This window comes from Castor canadensis, chromosome 1, assembly GCF_047511655.1.
Source record: "Castor canadensis chromosome 1, mCasCan1.hap1v2, whole genome shotgun sequence".
Lineage (NCBI taxonomy): Eukaryota > Metazoa > Chordata > Mammalia > Rodentia > Castoridae > Castor > Castor canadensis.
The window spans coordinates 45520076-45541098 of NC_133386.1; the positions used below are offsets into that span (position 1 = coordinate 45520076).

Genomic DNA, 21023 nt, shown 5'->3' on the forward strand with positions numbered 1-21023 from the left:
CACAGATACTATGGATCCAGTTGATCCATAGAGCACAAATATTGTTGTGCTCTGCCATTTTTAGCTCATGGTTGCCATCCTCAGAATTTCTTTGTATTCCCGGCAGAAGAAGGAGCAACCTAGGGGAAGACAAAATCATTCTTCTCAGCTGTGTTAACCTTCTTGAAGAACTTTGTCCTCCTTAATAATTTCTGCCATCATTTCATTGCCTGTCTGTAGTTGCATGTCAGTCTCCTAGTTGGTCATATCACCACCTCCAGTAAAACTAGAGTTCTGTTAAGAAAAAGGGGAAGGGGCTGGAGGTATGGCTCAAGTGGTAGAATACCTGCTTTGCAAGCTCAGAGTCCTGAGTTCAAACTCCAGTCCCACCAAAAAAAAGAAGGGGAAGGGAAGTGAAATTGAGTACGAGCAAGTTTCCTTCGGTCTTGGTAGATTATAAGCATTTTCTCTTCATTGAACACTTTGCAACGTCCATATATTGTTTCATAATATGAATACCATAATTAGCCATCAGTTTCTTAATTAATATAAGGTGTTTTAAGTAGAAAAGCACATTTTTTAGGTCTCACTTCAATTTAACATCATGTATTGATTGTATACTATGTGCCATACATTTTGTTAACTATATGGATCAATAAATAAGATATATAGCTTTGAAGAAGCAGGACATGAAATAGTGTTGATGGTTTACTTAGTTTTAATTAATTTTGTTTGATTTCTAGTACTGATATTAGAATGTATTTGAGTAAATATTTATATTCTCCTTAAGTCCTCTTAAATTCTGAACGTCTATGAATCTAAGTAGTATTTTATTTAACTGAAATAGAAGTCAGATCATAACTGCTTCTTTGAGATATTTGATATTAACATGGAGAAACAATCTACATTTTCATTAGAAAATAATTTACCTGATGTTTTAACATTTAATTTGAAACAGAATACTGTAGAGGAAAGGATACTGAAACCATTGTGTTAACTAATTTGATAAAAGTTTTAGAATCTAATACTACAGTTACTATTATTTATAGAGTTGAAAATATATTTGTTTTAGTGAACTTTACCCAAATGATACTCAACATGGAAATTTTCCTTATAATGATTATAACACTAGATAAATTCATTTGTTTGATGGTTTTCTAATTATAAAACTTTTCTCTTATATCTTAAGTCTGTCCCCTCTGTGGAGGAGCTGGTAAGCATGTCATTTGTGTTTTGCTCTAATATGTCGTGCTGCTGAAGTGTTCTTCTGTTTTATATTTGCATAATAAATATTGTAATATTTGTGTAATATATTTGTCACTCTTTATATCTGAAAGTGATGGCAATGTTGGTAGTTTATCAGTGTTCAAATACCTGAAAAGCTCAGTGAATGGCCCACTGTGCTTTTCTCGCTGCATGTTGTTACTTGGTTTGTGTTATATAGCCATTATTTTCAGACTCTTATTAGTTTTTGACAACTTTGAACCTTAAAACTTCCTCAGACCTCTACTTTAGAAAGGCATTTGGTTCACCCACATGAAAGTATTGGCAGTATATCAAGCTGGCCTAGTTTTTAACTCCCTCAAATTTCTATTTGAATTTATTCCTCCAAAAAAGAACATGCATATGGGTTACTTCTTCATCCACTGCATGTGTTAGAACTTTGCAACAGGCTTGAGAATAATTTTGTAACCTTTAAAACAACTAGGTTTTGAAAATTCTTTACAAAAATTATTTTTGAAGGTAGCAATATATAAATTCTTAGTTTTTTTCCCCTACTACTCCACCCTAGGAAGGTTCCAATTTGTCTTACAACTTTTCTTCTTTTGAATATCTAAAAATATGAAATAAGTCTCATTTGCCACCTAATAACAAAAAGTTTAACTAAAAAAACAAACAAAAGTTATCTTTGAATCTAGAAGTAATTATCTTCAATTTCCTTACTCCTATTCTTGTTTATATCTGTTAATTTCAGGCCTGAGAGTTTGTCAGACTCCATAAGAGGTCTGAAGCATTAAAAAAGTGGTGGCTTAATATGCGTCTGAGATTTCATTACTATAGTATGAATGAGCCCACTAAAGTAAAGTTTATTTAGACTCTACACCAAAGATGTGGTGGTCTTCTAGAAATGCTTTTTCTGAAATGGCACCAACCTTAGGAATGTTGTAGGATTTTTGTTCATGCTGTTGAAATTGGGTTTTTGGGGGGATGGGTACTATACCTGCCCTTTTAGGAAATAAATTCTGAAGTAAATTGAGAAGTCTGGCATGAGCAGGCCTGTAATCCTAGCACTGTGGAGGCCAAGGCAAGAGGAGTAGGAGTTTAAAGCCAGCCTGGGCTACATAAGGAGACTCTGCCTTATAGAGGGTTGGTTGGGGTAAGGGGTTAATACTTCTAAAGTTGTTATAAAAGGAGGATTCTAGGTGATCAGTTTTCCAAGTCCTTTAAAAACAATATCTGGAAGTCATGTTCTAGGGTTACCTTTTTTCACAGAAGCTAAAAAGAAAGCCTGCTAATCTTCTTTCATTTGTTACTTATATAAAAGTATTTTTTAAGTAATTTTTTTCTTTGTGGTGCTGGAGATCAAACCTAGGGCCTTGGGATTGCTAGGCAAGTGCTCTACAATTAAGCAATACCGCCCAAGCCCTATTATATAACAAATATTTTTAATCAAAACAATGATTAATACATATGGCACTTGGTAGCATTTTCATTAGTTTTAGTCTCTCTGTGTGTGATGTGAACTTAAAGTATATATACTTATTAAATATATGTACAGTTTTTAAGATTATGGTACACAGTGCCTTGTATTCAAATATATCATTTTTTGATGTTCAAAACAGTAGACCAAAACAATTAAATTAGTACCAAAATGTATAAATTGCTTACAGATTTGCTTAAATTTGTTAGTTAGCTTCTCAGTATCTAGAATAAAAGGGAAATAATTGCTTATTCAGTGCCCATATAATAGAACAGTATCTTTTGCCATTTCCTCAAGGGAACGTTTTCCCAGTGCTAAGGAAAGCCCTCATAAAGGAGACATAGTATTGTAGTGAACAATGTCTTCCACATCTCATGAGCAAATATAATTATGTTTTTATAGGATTTGTAGATTCTGTAAAGATGTTCTACTGTTCTACTTAGAATAAATGCGAGTTTGAAATGCTTGAGTGGTTTTTCTAATCCAAAATTAACAGTTTGAATACCTATCCAAGCCCATATTGTTCTGAACTCTCAGAAGGGTTTTGTTTGACCACACACCTTGTGTGCATATTTGATTTGGAATTTCCCTGTCTCTGGGCAGGACTTTGTACCTTCCATTTTGTGCTCTACTTTGACTTGAAGCTACCAATCTGTTTTGTATTTGGGTCCTGAAAGTATTTACACTTAGAACCCTTGATCTATAGGTGTGTGTATGTATGTACGTATGTATATATACATATATATGTGTGTGTGTGTGTTTGTGTGTATATACTGTACTTTATACTTGTAAGATAAATTGAACATTACTTCTCACATATGATCCTGTGATAAAAACTTGATGGCAAAGATCTTGAAGGGACTATATCCTCTGCCTGATACTTACAGATTCACTATCAAGTGGAGCATAAGATGGCATTCTATGTTTCTTCTGAGAACTGAAAATGGGTGACCATTTTACTGCATAGAGGCCAAGGGAGGCCATGTTTTCCCCCAGAAAACAGCTCTGCACTCACTTTATCATACAAACAGATGAGTCAGATTCCAAAGTTTAAAGATAATCTACACTGTAGATACACTTATCTACAGAAATTTTTAATTATATAAGTGTTTTAGTTCATTTGTTCCCAGCAGTTTTCCATGACTGTAAAAAGTTTTTTTAATTAGATTGATTCACCTAATTTAGGCATTATAAGTTTTTTGTTGCCCTCTAAGATAAATTAGCTTTAACATGAATCTCTGTGTAACTGAATGATTTTGACTTGCTTTATGGAATGGATGATTACATTGAAGTTAATTGTTTGGAAATAGGTATCAGATTGATATCAATCTAGTTTCCTAAGTCTTTATTTTTTAAAAGTAAGTAATAGATTCAATTACCTATTTACAGAAGACTACTTCTTTTACTGTTCTCAATGTCAAGGTGCATCATGGCATGCGATTACCTTGTCTAGATGTGGTTCTAATTTAAATAGAACCAGATCCAGCTGCATGGTGATACCTGCCTGTAATCCCAGCACTCAGGAGGATGTAGTAGGGGAATTGCAAGTTCTGGACTACAATGGGCTACATAGTGAGCCTGAGGCAAGCTTGGGCTACGTAGTGAGACCCTGTCTCAAAAACAAAGAGCCAGATTCAAACCCTAATGTTCCATTTTATAAAAATGAAGTGGCACTTTTTATCATATGCTCTTATTGTTGGTATAATACACTGTGTGCTTATGTATAGTTTAAGAAATAAGAAATATGAGCTGGTAAAGAGTCATAAAGGAATTTTGTTAAATTATATTTATTAACAAATTGCAATAGGAAAGAGAGCTTGAGGCAAACAAAAAAGAAAAAGTGAAAGAAGCTCAACTTGAAGCTGAAGTGAAATTGTTGAGAAAAGAGAATGAGGCCCTTCGTAGACATATAGCTGTTCTCCAGGCGGAAGTTTATGGGGCAAGACTGGCTGCCAAGTACTTGGATAAGGAACTGGCGGGAAGGTCTGTAAAAAATGAGTATGCTTGTATTCATAGGTGATAGATTAGATATTTGATGAGATTGATTCTTAACCTCTTGTAAATGAACCATTAATTTTTGCCCTCAGAACTATTTTACAATTGGTTATAGCTTATTCTTGTTGAATTGTTATTGACAGCATTATATATTGCATATTTATCCATACCAAATAAGTGTGGTTTGTACATACACACACACACACACACATACACCCACACACACCCACACACTGATAGTAACTTATTGTGAAAAGCTAACACCTCTGCAGAACAGTAATTTCCTGCCTTGACACTCTAATAGATGATGTTCTCGTAATGAGCAATTCTTTCTGTTTTTTTTTTTTTTTTTTTTGTGGTACTAGGGATTGAGCTCAGGGCCTCATGCACCTTTCTGATTTCTTGCCCCTCAAAAAACATGTTGGAATTAAATTAACAAAAGTGACAAAAAATGAGTTCTGCTGGCATTAATTTTGTTAAGTCAGTTGTTCACAAACTTTGGTGATTTATTATTTAACGGTCATTTATTATTTTATGGTCATTGTTTTAATGTTACATTGAGAGCTGATGTGAAGCAAAGAAAAAAGTTATATCATGTTGTAGTACAAATTTTCTAGTAAGATTATCACATTTAAAATAGTCATTTTATAAAAAGCAACTGTCAGTAGAAGAAACGTTTTTGGTACAATGGCATCCAAAAGCTAATATTTAATAGTGTCGTGTCTGAGTTTATTCAGTTACCTCAATTTATACAAGATGTAAAATATGTTGACATTATAATCTTGAAAATGTTTTTTAGATATATTTGAATTAAGCGCATCACTAAAGGAGTTCTCATTCATTTCTAAAAAAAAAAAATTCAGTCAGGTATGGTGACTTAAGCCTGTAATCCTAGCTACTTGGGAGGCTAAGATCAGGAGGATCATAGTTCAGGCCATGAGTTCGAACCCTAGTGCTGCCCCCCCAAAAAATATTTTAATGTTTTTTCACTTGAAGATATCTATCCTTTTCAGATCTTAATAAATCTGAAAGACATCAGGCAGCTCCTGAATATTAGTTTTATTACAATTATTTAGTTTATTACAATTGAGATTTATGCAAAAAAGCTACTTATGTTCAGTAATTCTTCTGAATTCTCTTTATAATCAGCTTAGTAAAAAACTTAACTCTCTTCCCACCATGAAGGGTTCAACAAATACAGTTACTAGGACGAGATATGAAAGGACCTGCTCATGATAAGCTTTGGAACCAGTTAGAAGCTGAAATACATTTGCATCGTCACAAAACTGTTATCAGAGCCTGTAGAGGACGGAATGACTTGAAGCGACCCATGCAAGCACCCCCAGGCCACGTATGTTCCTTTGCTGCTGCTTCCCTGCTCACCCTCTTCTTCTTGCTTTAATTACTACTTAATTTCTATTGTTTCTTTTCTTCTAGTAATATTTAAATAGTAAAAATGAAATTCACCTCATTTTAAACAGATACATATTTAAAGTTTCAGTAATTCAGTTTTGGTAGTTTTTCACAGACTTGCTGATGCCCTGAGAGTGATATTTCTGCAGATAGTGAGCCATTGCTAGCAAAAACATACTGCTAGTTCATATTTCAAAATGTTCCTGAATCATGATTGGACATGCTTAAATTTATGTTAAGCTTAGCTGAGAGTGTGTGGTCATTTTGACAAATTGGTAACTTTTGGAGAATTTTTGGTAACTAAATCCATATGTATATTCCAAACTAATATTTATTTATACTTGTTTGGTCTTGGATTAAGATAGAATTTGTTATCTTTGCCCAGTTGTGTGCTTCTATAGCCCCCACTTTCAGGAGCATTCCTTTCTATCTGGATGAATCTTTATTAACTAGTTTTACAACAGATGCTTACTATATGCAGCCTTTCTACCTCTTACCCAGTGGCTCACATATCTTAGTTCCAGATAAAGTATGGACTTAAACAATAAAACAATTTGTTGCCTCCACAAAAAATATTGTAAGAAAAATGTGTGTACGTAGAATTGGTGGAAGAGGAATGGGAATTTCAGTGCACACTTATGTCATTGTCTTGTCTAGGACACTGGTGGTCCCCATTAACTTCTAGGTCCAGTACATTTGGAAGGTGGAGCAATTAGGAGGAAGACAGTAGTTAGTGTCAGACACATCTGGGTTATCAAAGTTCACCCAGATAGATTTCATGAAAGCAACTAAATATGAGGCTGAAATCTTAGGCAGTTGCCAGCTGTCAAAACTACTTTCAAATAAAGGAGTCTTAGCTTTAATCTGATGGTCATGGGACTTTTAAATAAAATAGGCGCATAATACTGTGGAAATGTGCCCGTTCACTCAGTCAGAAAGACATTATGGTAATCCAAGGAGAAAGTGAGGAAAGCAGGGGAAGTGTCATTTGAGAAGTCCTTGACAACTACTTGTTAAGTAGCTGAGTGAGAAGGAAGAATCTGGGTCTTTGGTTTGGCCATCCAAGTGTGATCTGCCTTTCATTGATCAAGAAAATAGAGGAAAAGGAAGTCTTTTGGGGAGAAAGATGGAATTAGTAGAATTTGAGGTACCACTGACATCTAAGAAGTCCATCCAGTTGGATATATGATTGGAATTCTTGAGAGAAGTCTTGAGTTGAGGAAATATTAGGGAAGCTATTCATCTATTATAATTAAAACCATGGAATTGAACAAGTTACCATGGAAAGTATGTACAAAGTAAAAAGCATAAGAGGCAAGGATGTAATCTTACGGTGCGAAGGAAGAAAATCAATCATCAAAGGAAGAAGCCTGACATTGAGTTGTCAGATATAAACCATCTAGGAAAGTAGTGTAATAGAAACTGAGGAAAAGAGCAGTGTTCAATACAGGATGGTGACCAGTGTCAACTTTCTACAGGGTTCCAGTAAGATTGTGACTAAAAAGTGTTAATTGGATGTAGCAATATACCAGTGGAGCAGATTAGGGGTAGAACTTTAATTATTGTGATCAGAGTACTGATTGTGGGAAGCAAGGAAGTAAATACAATGAATATGAACTTCAGGTAGAGGTTAAAGAAGGAGGGAGGAAATTAGATGCTTAAGAAGATACTGGAGGGTTGAAGGGTTTTGTTTTGTATTGCACAAAATATCTTAAAGCTGGAAAATTCTTACAGCTTGAGTATCTGCTGAGTGAGAAAAGAGTTTAGTAGAGAATGAAAGAATAAAGATGCCAGAGAGGACTAGGGTTATGACTCAGTGGTAGAGCACTTTCCTAGCATGCAAAAGGGCCTGGGTTAGATCCTTGGAACCGAAAAACAACAAAAACAAAACAAAAAAAATACCAGAGAAAGAATGATTAATGGAGCAAGGTCTTTTACTTAAGAGGTAGGCTCTAGTGCAACAGGGAATGAAAAAGTAATTAAGGCTCAAACTGGAAATTTGTTTTTCAGTTCTATAAATCACTTGAAATTGATGTAAATCTTTTAAGATATTTTCCAGTGAAGATAGTCACCTGCTTTATTTCTTAAAGATACTTGTTCATTAATTCTTGATAATATCTTTCATAATAACCTACAATTTTAAAAAATGTATGTACAATTTTAAAAAATTGACAAAAGATGAGAAAATCTACAAATTTCACCATATTAACAGAATAACATTTTCATTTTTCCATTTTATCTATTAATTACTTTCTTAGTGCTGTGCTATATGTCTATAACAAGAAATTAATAAAAATTTCTTTTTTTTGTTTTAAGTTTTAGCAAGGATTTATTTTAGTATAACATGATAAAGTATAGGTGGGGGGGAGTGGAGAAAAAGAGAAACATTTCCTACCCTCATGCAGAAAATGGGAGCAAAGACTCCAATAAAGATTTCTTAAAGCAAGTTATGTAGCCTGAATTGTATTCTATTTGGTATGTTATTTAAATAAGACTAATTTTTTTTTCTTTTTTCCCCCAATAAGGATCAAGACTCCTTAAAAAAAAGCCAAGGAGTTGGTCCAATTAGAAAAGTTCTCCTCCTTAAGGAAGATCATGAAGGCCTTGGCATTTCAATTACAGTAAGAAGTAGTGCTTCTAGTTTTCTTTTGTACATTTATCTAGTACAGCCATGCTCTTTTATTGGGCATCATTTGGGAAAAAATATTCTAGATATATTTTATAAGTCATATAAGTTTATCCAACACTTGGGCAACACTTGTGTAAACATTTTTTTGTACATAATTGTATTAAATCTTCCTAACAACTGTTCAGCGTTTCTTTAACAAGTAAAGTTTTTTCCATCATGACTTAACTTAAAATTCTGTACTATGTATTGTGATGATTTTAGGAGCCTTTGGGAATAGGTATGGCTGTTTCCTTTTTTGTTAAATAGCTCTAGATGGTATTGTTCTTCCCTTGTATGTGTCATTCTTAGCTGTGAGATTTCACTTAATCTTTGTTAATCTGATACCTTTACAGACAGTTATCTTTTACAGTATTCCTGAGAGTAATCTATTATATAGTGGGAGTCATTTTGTTTTAGTGTTAGTGCTTTACTGAATAAGGTAGCTTTGCAGGCGTTTGTAAGTTCAGTTGTTTTCTGGTAGTGCTTAATACAGCAATGTTTCTTTTTGGTTTTGGTGTTGGGGGTTGAACCCAGGGCCTCAAACATGCTAAGTGAGTGCTGTACCATGGTGTTATACACCCACCTCCAGAGAGACATCTTTGTTTTGTTTGTTTTTTGGCAGTACTGGGTATTGAACTCAGGGCCTTGTGCTTGTTAGGTAAGCACTCTACCACTTGAGCAATGCCCCACTCCTAAATATCTACCCTTTTTGATCCACTGTCCACAAAGTGCATAAATTTTACTATAAGAAATAATACACATGCATACAAATTAGGAAGCAATGAGTAGCAATTACTGTATTTCTTCAGTTCACTTTGCATGTTCTTTCACATCTTAACATCTCTGAAGTTGAGATTCATCTTGCAATCTTAAAAATTATTTTGTGTGGTAAATAAAATAGTTGATCTTACCATACATAGCAATTTAGATTTAATAAACTAGTGCTATGACGTTCAAGTATATAAATTTTAAGTTGAAGCTATTGTAATTTATGTGTGTGTGTATAAGTATATTTGTAAGTGATTTGGGGGGCTTTTGGAGGGAGGCATTTTGGTGTTTTTGGCTCTGTAGTGTTTTTAGAAAAGCACATGTTGTTAATCATTCTACCCAAGGGTAACTCTTTGATCTTCATGATAGTTTTTTACCATTACCTAAGTAACAAATAAAATCTCACCCAATGATTATAGAGACTTTATATAGATGTTTATTGAAATATGTGTGATATTTATTGAAAGATATTTTTTAAAGAAAATGTTTTATCTCTAAGATAGACTGCAGTTTGTAAAGCATAAACTAATTTACTGCCTTTTTCTTGTCAGGGTGGGAAAGAACATGGTGTTCCAATCCTCATCTCTGAGATTCATCCAGGGCAACCTGCTGATAGATGTGGAGGGCTACATGTTGGGGATGCTATTTTGGCAGTCAATGGAGTTAATCTAAGGGACACAAAGCATAAAGAAGCTGTCACCATACTTTCCCAGCAGGTAAATTGCCTTCATTGTAATTAAAACTGTATCTACCAATTGGTTCTTAATGAATACTTCCCTCTGAAGTTTTTCAAATAGTAAAGTGTTTTGGTACACTTTTTTCCTTTGATTTAGAATTATTGATGACATTTGGCCAGATTTACTGAAAAAGGACCACTTTGTTTACTCTTTTCCATGGCTACATAACTTTGAATAAATTGCTTAAGTCCTCTGAGCCACAGTCTTTGCATCTATGCAATAAGGATTGAAATAAAGCTGAAGGAGTGTGCTAATACTCAGAACAGAATATGGCACTTAAAAAGCAACATCATTCATAGGAGGTATTGTAGAATGAACAATACTATAAATGGATTGGTTTTAGTCGTAGAAAATTCAACTGAAAAGGATCCTTACAACTCACCTAGCCCAACTTTCTTATTTAAAATTAATAAACTCTAGTTCTTAGAGATTAAAGGATTTGTTCATGGTTACAATGCAAATAAATTATAGAACTGGATTTTTTAAATAATAGTTTATTATTGCTATGTCTCTCCCAAGAGAATTCCAACAGGGCAGGAATGTTCTTTGCTAAGAAATGTATGTGCACAGCAGGCATTGTGGCACATGCCTACAATTCTATAGAATTGAAACTTATGTCAAAGAGTCATATTTGTTATTCAGTGAACTTAAAAACTTTTTTCCTCCTTTGAAACTAGGGATGAGGGAATGAGATGTTGGTAGTACAGCAAGATGTTTCTGGGATCATCAATGCAAAATGCTGGTATAGAAATGAATCTTAGTTGAATGTGAATTTATATCTCATTAGCTCATCTCTTAATGATGCATAAATCTTCTCTACAACATCACTACTTAAACAGTTGTGTTAAAGGGAAGATTGTCTGATCATAAAGCAGTCCATTTCATTATTGTACATTGCTGAGTTTTAGAAAGGTCATCCTTATATTAAATTCTGTGACTACCCACAGGTCTAATTCTATTTATTATCCAGAATTTCACTAAAAACCACTGTATTATCTATCTCTCTCCCAAGATGTTTTTTTTAAAAACATTTTGATAAGACAGATTTAAGAAGAATACTACTGTAATCTCTTTAGTTAGTGTTTTCTCAATCCAATATGACTATTATCCAATAGCACAAGAGTGGGAAAAATTGCAGCTATGGTAAAGGAGCTACAGACAAGCAGTTATAAGTCTTAGGAAATTTTTAAGCACATATTAAAATTCTCAGGTATAATCTTAAACTGCTGGAAAAGAAGAGCAGCAAAGAAACTAACTTAGTGGTTGGCAGTCAAAAATGGCATGTTTTCTTTGGAGAAAAGGCAGGCCTTAATTTTCAGAGAGTTGCAAACCCCATACTTGTATATAGTGATTGTAGTCTCTTACTCAATGACAATTTTAGCTTGATATTTTTTTTCTTTTATTCATATGTGCATATAATGTTTGGGTCATTTCTCCCCCTTTCCCCCTGCCCCCACCCTTACCCCCCAGCCCCCTCCCTCTCCCTCCCACCCCCTTGCTACCAGGCAGAAACTATTTTACCCTTATCTCTAATTTTGTTGAAGAGAGAGTATAAGCAATAATAGGAAGGACCAAGGGTTTTTGCTAGTTGAGATAAGGATAGCTATACAGAGAGTTGACTTGAATTGCTTTCCTGTGCATGTGTGTTACCTTCTAAATTAATTCTTCTCAAGCTAACCTTTTCTCTAGTTCCTGGTTCCCTTCTCCTATTGGCCTCTTTCGCTTTAAAGTATCTGCATAAGTTTCTCTGCATTTAGGGCAACAAATTAGCTTGATATTTTTTAACATAAAAAACTTTGTACTTGAAAGTAAAGTTGTTATTAAAGGATAGAAGTAAAAATATTATACATTTAGTCTAGCATAGGAGAAAGAACAAAGACTTCAGAGTAAAATTTATATTTTTCTGTGTACTCATTCATCAGATTGGGAAAGTTACCTGCTTTCTCCGGTACTCACTGGGGTTTCTCATTCATACAAAACAGACTACAATAGGATTATTCTAAGGATTGAAGGCCATAATTTTGCACAATAAAGATAATAATTACTATTATTACTAGACTGAACACTTTGATTAGAATTATGACTGGTATTCAGTGAAAATTAAGAAAAGGTACAAAAGTTCTTTAGTAAGAAACAATAAATCATTATGTAGAGGTTTCTTGAACTAGTAAGAATTTTGTGTGATACTGTTACCTCACTTGGTGGATGGATTTGCTAAATTGCACTGTGAAGTGCAAAATAGCAAAAATGACTTAAAAACTGAATGCATTTTCTAAAATTCTTAAATTTGATAGTTAAGCATCCTGATTTTAGATCCGGTTGCAAAGTGTCGTGATTGGTAGAAAGAACTACTGTAAAACCAAAAGGAAATTCCTTATAGAGAAGATTCATGGAGTTGGTCTGGACATCATAGCCTCTTCTTCACTTTCTTCTCTTAAGATTATAGAATTTTGGGCTGGAGGTATGATTCAAGAGATAGAGCATTTACCTCACAAGTGTGAAGCCCTGAGTTCAAACACCAGTACCATCAAAAAAAAATGTTGTCTGGAAAAGAACAGTGTCTGTATTCTCGTTATCCCTGAGCCTGTCCCCAAACATTTTTGAAACCCTGTTTTGATTATAATTACAGCAACTTGACTTCCTTATTTTCATTCCTTGTTTTAGAGAGGAGAAATTGAATTTGAAGTAGTTTATGTGGCTCCTGAAGTAGATTCTGATGATGAAAATGTAGAGTATGAAGATGAGAGTGGACATCGTTACCGTTTGTACCTTGATGAATTAGAAGGAAGTGGTAATCCTGGTGCTAGTTGCAAAGATGCAAGTGGGGAAATCAAAGTGTTACAAGGTAAAAAAATCACTCTAAAGTTATTATGAATATATTAATAAATTTTTAAAATGCATAAGCCTCAGGTATTCTTCAGTAATGCTTTTTTTTTTTTTTTTGGTGGGACTCATGTTTGAACTCAGCTTTGCACTTGCAAAGGAGGTGCTTTATCTCTTGTGCCACATCCCCAGTCCATTTTGCTCTGGTTATTTTGGAGATAAGAGTCTCATGAACTGTTTGCTCAGACTGGCCTTGAACCATCATCCTCCTGATCTTAGCCTCCAAAGTAGCTAGGATTACAAGCATGAGCAGCCACCAGTGCCAGATAGTAACACTGTTTTAATGATGAGAAAATTAAAAGAATGAGTAGCTTTCCCTTGCTTATACTATGCTGAAATTTTATTTATACATATGTTTCCTACATTTATCTTGGACTAAGATACTTGAAAAATAAAATTCAGACCTTCTAGACTCTGAAAGACCAACAACACCTTCTAGAGTAGATAAATCTTAACGTAGCCTGCCTTAATACATTCTTCTCTCGTTGCAATGGATTGTACAATGTTTTATAGGGTGTGTGTGAATAAGTGGTTAAACTGATGTCTTATGATTATTACTTGAATCAGGATATGTGATCCTGAGGATCTTTGGTATAGTTCCATTGTTACCATGTACACACATTAATGAAAAATTCTAGCATTTTCTTTTAGATAGAGCAGTGGTTCTGAAATTATGGTCCATAATGTCTGTGAGTCCCTGAAACCTTGTGAGGTGGGGTCCATAAGTCAGAGCTTTTCATAATGCTATGACATCATTTATCTTTTGGTATTTGCACTGATGGTACAAAAGCAATTGGGGTAAAATGCCCGTTCCTTACCACCAGTCAAAGTAGTTTCACCCAACAGTGATAGTGATCATTGTTTTCTTCCTTGCATTCCACTCATGGTAAAAAGAAAAAAAAAAATACAGAAAATGCTAGTTTTATTTAAGCATGTCTTTGGTGAAACAGAACGTTATTTTTAAATTAAATTTGCAGTTGGGGGATGAACTATAAAAACTATTGATCCTTGAATGTATTGCTTTTTTTATTTGTTTGTATTATTGGAGATTGAACCCAAGGCTTCGCTCATGCGAGGCAAGCCCTCTACTTCTTGAGCCTTGAGTGATGCCCCCAGCCTTCCCCTTCAGCCCAAACTGTGGTTTGAATTTAGGGCCTTGAGTACTCTACCACTTAAGCCATACCTCCTGCCTGCCATTTTGTCCTTGAGATGAGGTCTCACTACCTTTGAATCCAGGCTGACCTTGAACTTGGAGTCATCCTGCCTCTGCCTCCCAAGTAGCTGGAAATACAGCCATGCATCACCATGCCAGACTGCTTTTTCTTTTAAACATTCCTTGCCTAAGCCCTAATGCTAGCTGTCTGAGTACATTGTATTTTTGTTATATTTTGTTGTTTTTTTAAGACAGGGTCTCACTCTGCAGCTCAGACTGGCCTTGAACTCCCAATCCTCCTGCGTCAGCCTCCACAATGCACCACCATGCCCAGCTCTGGAGTGTATTGCTTCTTAGTATTCCTTGTGGTAAGAAGCACATATACATAAAGCACTTATCCAGGATACTGAACAAAGTTGCTTGTCTCAAGGAAAAGTACTCAACTGATTATTATCAGAGTAGCTGTTTTCATGGAAGACATATTTTACCTGAAAGAACGACAAATCATGGTTATTCAGACTGTTTCTCAGGCATTATTTAAAAAATGAACAGTTAGTCCCTCACTTCACCGAAGACAGCTCACAATATTTGTGGCCTGTAATCAAATGTGAGTTTCAAGTAAAAATTAGAATTTTGTAAAACATGCATCAGTCACTGTAAGCTGGGCAGCTTCCCAGCATTTAAGAACTTTCTTAATGAAATTTATGGTGATATTAATGAATGTAATTTTTTGATACATTGATTGTGTCAAGTTTTGAATTGCTACATAGTCTGGAAAGACTTTTTTCAGATGACTGGTGTATGATGTTACAAAATTGTGCATGAGTAAGCATTCAAAATGCAAGATAGGCAAGTGGATTTTATTTTATTATACATTTTCTTTTTTTGATGGTACTGGGATTTAGTCTCAGGCTTCACGCTTGCTAGATAGGTGCTCTGCCACTTGAGCCACACTTCCAGTTTGCAAATGGGTTTTAATATAACATTGATAAGGTCTCAAATTCCACATTGCCAGGTTTTGGTATAATATCAAAGAACATTGACAGTGTGTTGGAAGGGCTATTAAAATATTCTTCCCTTTCCCAACTATATATCTATGTGAGGCTGACTCTTGCATGCACTTAATAAAGCATTGACCAAAAGTACAGATGAGACTTCAGCTGTCTCCTAAAAGCCAGATACTAAGGAGACTTAAAAATTGGAAAGCAATGCTAGTCTTCTGATTAAAAATTCTTTTTGTTTGGAAAGTAAGAGTTTTCATTAAACAAATATGTTGTTTATGTTAACCTTTACTAGATTGTCATTTTTAACACAATAATCTTAGATTTCTCAGTTTTAATTGCTAATATGGGAAACAGTCACTATAATCCACACAGACAGAAGCTGTTTGGAGACCTTAGTGCTTTTTAGAGTGTAAAGGCATCCTGAGACCAAGCAGTTGGAGAACTCATGGCATAGAGTTATATAGTGAACTCTTGGCCATTTGGTAATCCTGTGTGTTATTGTGTACAAAATTCACCAATAGCAATTATTTTCTCTCCATGCATCTTAAGTAAAACTTTTGTGGCATTATGTCAGAACTTTTTGTGGCATTATGTTGAGCTACTCTCCCCAAGGTCTGTCTTTCACCCTTTCTGCTATCTTCTGTCAGGGCTAGGCTTGTTCCTTTCTTTGTTTTGTTTTTTTGTTCTTTGTTCTTTGTTTTTTGTTTTGTTTTGTCTGCAGATGAAGCTAGAAGGCTTCTCTGTCCCTTTGCAAAGTACATGTACTTAAAATGTGACACCAGTAGCCAAGTGCCAGGGGCTTACACCTGTAATCCTACCTACTTGGGAGGCTGAGATTGGGAGGATTGTGAGGATTGTGGTTTGAGGCCAGCCCAGGGAAATACCTTGTGAGATTCCATCTCCAAAATAACCAGAGCAAAATGGATTGGAACTGAGACTCAAGTGGTAGAGCACCTGCTCTGCAGGTGTGAGGCCCTGAGTTCAAATTGTAGCTCCACCCAAAAAATAAACTCCAGACTACACTAGATAGTATAAAAAAAAAAGTGACTCCACCAAAAATGTATGCCATGTGCTATATCACAATTAACTGACCCAAATCACAAAAAGTTGATCTAGTAGTTATTATTTAGCACATGTCCTTACTTCTTAGCTCACATAATAAGGGATGTAGTCAAATTTTATTGATTTGATTTAAAAGTCTAACATCTCATAGATTAACCAAAATTAGTTTTAATTTTTAGCTATACATTATCTTACAACAAACTAGATTTTTAGCAATGAATTGAAATTACATAAAATGAAAGCAAAAAGGTAAAATAAAATATTCATAATTCAATAGGTATTATGTGTAAATATAGTTGACAGAATTTTATGATTCAGTCAACCCTAAGTTTCATAGATAACTTGATAGAAAATGTTATACAGTTTTAGATAGGTTCAATAGATAATACTTTAAAATATATACAGTGCTTGATATCTACTATAAGAAGGAAAAATTCACTTGTTAGGAATTAGTAATTTGCTGGGTGTGGTGTTGCATGCCTATAATCCTGGAATTTAAGATTGACAGTTGGAGGCCAGCTGAGCTACATAGCAAGACCCTACCTATCTCAAAACAATAATTATTAATTTGTTTAGTAAAACCCTGTTATTCTGGCTCAGTACTGCTAGTTACAGAATTCCTTTGGGTTTTTTGCTCAATAAAATGATAAAACTAGGTGTATTTTTTGACCAGAAAGTATTTTCTTTTCCTTTCTTTTAGGATATAATAAGAAGGCAGTAACTGAAGCACATGAAAATGGAGACATGGGAACGTCAAGTGAAACTCCACTAGATGACAGTGCTTCAAAGTTAGATGATCTGCACAATCTGTATCATAAGAAATCTTATTAAATTGACTCTTCAGACAAGATCGTTAATCAGACTATTTTGAATTTGGGCACTAGGGAATATGGTGACAAAGACTATACAAGATCAAGGGAGGCTGTTTGTTGCCTAAAGAAAGGCGGGTACCTCAGGGCTTCATGTGAACAATTCTAAGTGCATAAAAAACCCTGTTTTCTGTGGGATATCACAATTAACTGTTGCATGTAAAGCAATTTTGATTTTCCTGGAATTGTAAGCACCAAAGCATGTGTTTTCCAAAGGGATATTACTAGACTCTTAAGTACCGAATGAAGTGCTACTGTTTTATTTGGTTCTTTTAATATTTAATAAAAGGACAGTGCTAACTGGAATTTTATAAGAAATAGCCTTTAAATACAAGAGAGTAAATGAATTCATATTATATATTCCATAATGTTAGCTGTGGAGTTTCAAAAGACAGACTTAACTCAGTAAATCGCAGAAATGTAGTTTGGCTTTTGTTTAACTAAATGGTTTTAGTTTTAAAAAATTGTGCATCTTGATGCACAACAACCTAAATCAGTTCTTCATGATCATTTGCTATGAGTTCTCTTTCCAGCTTTATTCAGTGCAGTACAAAACAGTTTTGTTTAAGCAATCCTTTATCAATTAATGCTGCAGTAGAAATGGCTTCTGAAAAGTTACTGGACATTTTGCTTTAGATTTTCAAAAGAAGTGCAGATGAGTGTACTGTTCTCAATTATGTTGATCTGTGTGCATGTTGTTTGAGCATTGTGCTATTAATTGTTTTGTCTGAAATGTTTATTTTCTGGAATCCACAAAAGACAGTTTTATACATTTTGAGTTGTTCATAAAGTTTTCCTTGTTGTGATAAGTCCTAGCAGAAAAGGCTCAAATTTATTGCTATGTCATGAAATACATTGTATTCATGCAGCAGTTTTCTCTAAATACCTGATTTGCCAATCATCTAAAAAGCTGGGGACTAAAGTTGACAAGATAAAGTGAAGATGTTTTGATACAGTAATTGTTTGGGTTTGGTTTTATATCAGTATATGTTTTTGACTGAAGTGTTTTTCATATGTAAGCTCTAAATTTGCTAGTTGTCTTGTCCCAGAATTAAGCACAGAGTGCCTCCTTGCTTTTTTAGGGTTCTGTAGGCCATCGTACCCTACTGGGCAAAATCAAAACATTGTATTTAAAGAGGCGATCATTTTTGCTAATGTCAGTGTTTTAAAGGCTATACATTTAAGGGAATATTAAGTGGGAGAAAGCCTACAAGGCTTTTAGAATATTATCAGTATATTCACTTCTCATATTCCTATTTTTTCCCAAATGCACTATATATTTGTTAATGTTGAATCTATAAAATGTATATACTTTATTTTGTGATTTTGCTATTTATGAATTTAATGTTTTAACTGTTGCTCATTTATGGTTTATTGGTGGTTTTATTCCTATGTATATCAGTCTGTTAATTCGTAACTAGAAGTGCACTTCATAGTGTATATTGTTGCTGATATTAAAATACTTTGTAGCATAGCATTGCCTCTGAGCAAAAGTTAGTGTCTAACTGCATAAATGAATAAGCAAGTTACATATTAGTGTTTGCTCCTGACAGGCTAAGCCTCTTAAAAGAAAGATTTTTTTTTCCCTCATGCATTCCTTCCATGCCAAACACATACCCCATGCATGACATGAGGTCTGCAAACTGGATTTGGGGCAGTATACTCATTTAGTTAAAAAAAAAAAAAAGAAATCCATTGTAGCAGATCTGAAAACTTTTTTGCTGTGACATTAAACCATGTTATTTTTGTTTCCTTAAAATATAGCCTGGAGGGAATGACCATGGCTTTTTTTTTTTTTTTACTCTGAGAATTTGCTTTATGTACTATGATTGAATCCTTGGGAAATGTAAACTAATTCTTTGATATGTCAAGACCTGCATAATATATTGACAAAAAGGGTGCTTTTAGAACCATAAATTGGCACTTTTGTGATTTGAAGGATTGTATGAAATGGTTATAATACAGATTCCTATCAAGGGCTGGTAAATAGAATGAATAGTTTTCCAGGTAGTGTAAAATTGACAGGTCAGTTTCCTTCACATTCCTCCTCCTTCATGGTTTGCAAGCATAATAAGAGAACTGTTGCTTAGATGCTTCTGTGAACTTCCTAGGAGGTATCAGAAAATACCTAGTTAAAAGTTCATTTTAGAATATATGATCTTTGGGAATGAAGTAGGAATGTAGACTTGTTCCCAATGCACGAACTATTTTTTGTAGTTTCACATTTGTGGTGGAAAAAGCCCAAATAGTACTGAAGCTTTTAGAACAAAGCCAAACAGATAAGAAGGGAACTGTTGCAAAGCTGTTACAATGAAAAAGTGAAAGAAAAATACATGCACACACAATAATAGTTGAGGAAAATTGTTCAATAGAGTGAGAATGGTTGTATATATATTTACACTTCTACAGTTACAAATATGATGGAAATGCAACATTTGGGTTGTGGGACCATTGTTGAAACAGACTTAGAAAAGATGAAAAGTCTTGTGGGTATTGGTAATTACAACTAAAAAGTTACAAAAAGTTAGCACAACTTGCTGATGGTGCTGGTTTTCTCCCCACAATGGACCTTTTTTGTTTTCATACTTCCAAACAAAAATATATTGGTTCACATGTAGGTTGCACATTATTTAACATCCTCATTATGTAATCTACTGTTACAGCCCAACCAGCCTTCCACTTAGGTTTGGCTCCAACTGTCTGGAATTTATGACAAATGTATTATATCTACTTAAGTTTAACATTTTTTATTAGCCTGTAAATAAACACAGCATCTTCTACAATAAAATGGTACTGATCTCATTTTAAGAAAATAAACGTTTTATGTTTCTTTCACATTAAATATTAAGGTTTATTTCAAGTAGCTTCTGTTTTTTTTGTACCAACATGACATGAACTCCATGCAGAGGCTGAATCTAGTTACTGTGGTAGAACAGTATGGGGAAGGGGTAAAAAGTGAAATTAACCTTTTAATCTTAAAAACTCTTTAACCTGAATTAATTTTTTTTAATGTTGTTTAAAAAGAACTACTATGGAATCAGTTTCCTGTTAAAACTTAGCAGATGGCAAAATCCCTGATCTCCTTGGTCAGTTTTGTGTTACAAATATTGGCAACTGATGTTATTTGTAAGGATGACATTAACAAAATTTTAAAAACCAGAGCTGGCGGAATGGCTCAAGTGGTAGAGTATCTGACTAGCAAACATGAGGCCAAGTTCAAACCCCAGAAGTAGAAGAAAAAAATAAATTACAAAACCAATCCTATTAGTGTTTAAGAGGATATTATTCTTAATATCTAAGTATATATAATTTAGAAGTTTTCAAATTGTATGTAATTTCTAGAAAATATAAATACATTTTAGACAGTGTCTTTATAAACATTTAGAAATATTTGCCTTTTGCATTATTTTTGAATAACATTGATTTAGTTCTAATGTTTATATGCTTTCTCTGTGTGGGTTTGAGCTACCAGTTAGGAAAAAAATGCATCCTCATAAGAAATGGTTCATTTTGTGAGACATAAATAATGACTTTTGTTTTCATTACTAAATCAGTGTTCTGTTTTAGGGGTTTTATAATTAACTTTAAAAAGAGAACTTAAAAAGTATTGGAAATTACCATGTGCTCTTGGTGCTAAATATTTTGTTTGCTAATAAATCTTTTTTTCAGGTGTATTTTGAGAGCTGTAACCACCATGTGGCAGCCATGAAAATGCATCTCTTTCTCCAGCAGGGGAAGCATAGCTGTCTGAAGGCCTAACTGACACTCTCTGAAATTGTCCCTGTGTTCTC

General features: G+C 34.2%; 1 protein-coding gene across 2 annotated transcripts in view; it reads left to right on the top strand.

Annotated features, from left to right (window-relative positions):
* The window catches only part of Gopc (golgi associated PDZ and coiled-coil motif containing), a 52967-nt gene extending 34000 nt beyond the window's left edge, over window positions 1–18967 (top strand). The window contains exons 3-9 of one of the 2 annotated variants that reach the window (XM_020175391.2): window positions 1169–1192; window positions 4488–4663; window positions 5861–6026; window positions 8614–8709; window positions 10076–10240; window positions 12926–13106; window positions 17064–18967. In XM_020175391.2, coding sequence (XP_020030980.1) covers window positions 1169–1192; window positions 4488–4663; window positions 5861–6026; window positions 8614–8709; window positions 10076–10240; window positions 12926–13106; window positions 17064–17194 — 939 coding nt within the window. In that variant the 3' untranslated portion in view covers window positions 17195–18967. The remainder of the gene's footprint in view (window positions 1–1168; window positions 1193–4487; window positions 4664–5860; window positions 6027–8613; window positions 8710–10075; window positions 10241–12925; window positions 13107–17063) is intronic. The other variant, XM_020175392.2, reaches the window with a different exon arrangement.
* Window positions 18968–21023: the final 2056 nt, after the last annotated feature.